We start from the raw sequence: 2,743 nt of genomic DNA, 5'->3' as shown, positions 1-2,743 counted from the left end.
TCAATCGGTGTATGCTTAATTTCTAGTTGGTTCTTTATCACAACAGCGAGGGTCTCATTAGATTTCTTGTATATCTCATTAAGTTTATCGGCAGTTTCTAGAAAATTATTGAAAGACCTTAAAAGTGCGGTTTTGAGCTCTATATCCTCCATTTCTGTCATGTTTCTTTGTCTCCGCATTTTTTATGCTTTCTTGGTACACCCCCTTGTGGTCTTTGTGCGCAGTCTTGTTGTAGTTAAGCCTGATTGTTGTCGGCAACACTGGGGGTGATTTGACCTCCAGGCTAACTGGCTATGAGAGTCAGCTGTGTCTGCCCCAACCCACCCTTTTAGCTACGCCCCCTGCTCTCTGATTTGTCACTCCTGAAGCTGCCCCGCCCTTCTATGCCACTACACTTGCGGATGACCACACCCTTCTGAAAGTCAATTGGTCGTTCCTTTACCAATTCGGCCCTAGCCCCTCCTCTTCAGATTCCATTGGTACTGCCTTCCTACTGAAATATTGGGGGGGGGGGGCGGGGCTTCCTCCCAGGCAGGTTGGACTTAAACCTTTGCTCTCCAACCCTCCCCCCCTTCAGTGCAGTTTGACAGTCCCGAGTGGGAAAGGACCCCAGGCTCGGCCAAGGAGCTCCGGAAACCCCCACCCAGAAGCCCCCATCTCGCAGAGCGTGTGGACCCTGCCCTGCCCCTGGAGAAACAGCCGTGAGTGGGGAAACTGAAGATGGAAGGCCTGGGTCGCATCCCTCCTGGCCCCATACCAGCTACACATCCACCGGACTAGGGGAGCTGGTTCATGCACTCATTCATTTCATTCATTTCTTCAACTACTCTTCCTTGGGCGCCGGCGCCTGCTGTGTGCCAGACCGTCTAGCTAGGACCTAGCTGCTATGTGCAAAGCAGAATCAGATGGAGTCTCCACCCCCTCTGGCATCAGACGCTGGGTTCGAATCCCTGCTCTGTATCTCCTGGCGACAGGACCTGAGCCTGTCAATTACCTGAGCCTTAAGCTGAAAACCCCCAAGAGGGTGCCTGGCTCAACCAGAGTAAAAGGGGATTTCCTCCCTTCGCTTGGGTGGGGCTCATAAGCCTGGGAGCTAAGAGCCAGATTCTCACCCCCAGGACAGGCCTGGGGTAAAACTGGGGAGAACAGGATTGTGAAGAGGCACGCGCTGGGAGGGTGAGGGTCTTCTCTGTGTCCCTCCAGCCTGGGAGCCCTGAGGGACTCCCTAAGCCCCCACCCAGGTCCGAGCCCCGTGGCTGTGTTCATCACAGTCATTCCCAAACCTTGCAGGTGGGTGATACCAACCTGGCTGCTTAGCACTGAAGCACAGGTGAAACGTTTATTCTCTTCAATTTTCTTTCAATACAAACAACCACGAAGTCCCTGTGCTCACCCCTCTCTGACACCTTGCTTGCAGCTGCCACCTCTCTGTGGGCACGTTAAAGAAAATGCTAAGTAAAGAGCGGTCCGGGTGGGTGGGGATACAGGATGGAGCAAATCTTGTGAGAGTGATAAGCAAGTGATTCAAGTTGGGGAGTTAGGGCGGGGCTGAGTTACCCAGCCCGGGAGCTAAGGTCAAGGTCAGGTGGAACTATATGCTCCACACTGGCCTGGGCTCGCTGCCTCCCCAGGGAAACAGGCTCCTCTTGAGAGACCCAAGGGAATTTTTCTCTTCGTTGCCTGGAGGCCAGAAGCCCTTTAACCACTGTGCCTGCGCCAGGCCCCTGGTGTGTGTGAAGAGGGGTGGCCTTTCCTGAGACATCTGCCCCCCTCCCCCCAGGTGGTTTCACGGGCCTCTGAGCCGGGCAGACGCCGAGAACCTCCTCTTGCTCTGCAAGGAAGGCAGCTACCTCGTGCGGCTCAGCGAGACCAGCCCCCAAGACTGCTCCCTGTCCCTCAGGTGAGACCCCCCCTCCGGGAGGTCACTGGACTGCATGCGGCATGTTTTCAGGTTTGAGCAGAGGGGTGTACCTCCAGCAGCCAGGGGGCTGGGCTTTCAGGCCCATGGCTGGGACTTATGGGACCTGTCAGTGGGGCCTCCAGGGAGACCTACAGAGAATGAGCTCCCTGTCATGGGAGGTATGCAAGAAGATGGCGTGGACGCCACACAGGAGATCTAGGACTTGGGTGAGATGGAGAAGCAGGTGTCAGTTTTCGGGGGCCCCCCAGTCCAAAAGTTAGAGTATATTCACTGTGTCTGTCCCGGGCTGGAATCCGAGTGGCCCTCCAGGCATTCGAGTTTGAGACCCTGGCGCTACCTGCTTCTCTGCCTAAGGTTCTAGGCGTGTCTGAGCATACGGCACTCCTATCCTACTAGGCATCTGAGCGTGAGATGCCTAAAATCCCAACATTGAAGAGGCTGGTTCAAATCCTGCCTCTACCACTTTCTAGCTGTGTGACCTTAGCTCATTTGCTCACCTTCTCTGGACCTTGGTTTCCTCATTTTTGAAAGAATGATAGCATCGATTTCATGGTAATACTGAAATGATTACATGGGAAAAAATAAATGAAAAAATGTTGGGAATAGTGCCCCAGAAACAGGATGTACTTGAATCATGTTAATGATGTGGATGAAATGATTCCCAGGTTCTACATCATTCCACCCACCTGAGACAGAGAAAGGAAAGAGACCTCAGACTGGGGGTTAACTAGTGGGGAGGTGAGGTGGGGGGGCACCAAGGGTCAGGAGGTTTGGAGAGAAAGTCAGTTCATGTTTCAGGGGAGGGGCTGTCCTGGCAGGGCC

At 54.0% G+C, this 2,743-nt stretch overlaps 1 protein-coding gene across 1 annotated transcript in view; it reads left to right on the top strand.

Annotated features, from left to right (window-relative positions):
* SHD (Src homology 2 domain containing transforming protein D) overlaps positions 1-2,743 on the top strand; it is a 7,412-nt gene that overhangs the window by 4,055 nt on the left and 614 nt on the right. The window contains exons 4-5 of the mRNA XM_006754051.2: positions 578-701; positions 1,781-1,900. Of these exons, the coding sequence (XP_006754114.1) occupies positions 578-701; positions 1,781-1,900 (244 nt within the window). The remainder of the gene's footprint in view (positions 1-577; positions 702-1,780; positions 1,901-2,743) is intronic.

This window comes from Myotis davidii, unplaced genomic scaffold (assembly GCF_000327345.1).
Source record: "Myotis davidii unplaced genomic scaffold, ASM32734v1 scaffold551, whole genome shotgun sequence".
NCBI classification, from domain to species: Eukaryota; Metazoa; Chordata; class Mammalia; order Chiroptera; family Vespertilionidae; genus Myotis; species Myotis davidii.
Note: the sequence above shows the minus strand (reverse complement) of the source record. Positions and strands in the feature narration are given on the sequence as shown.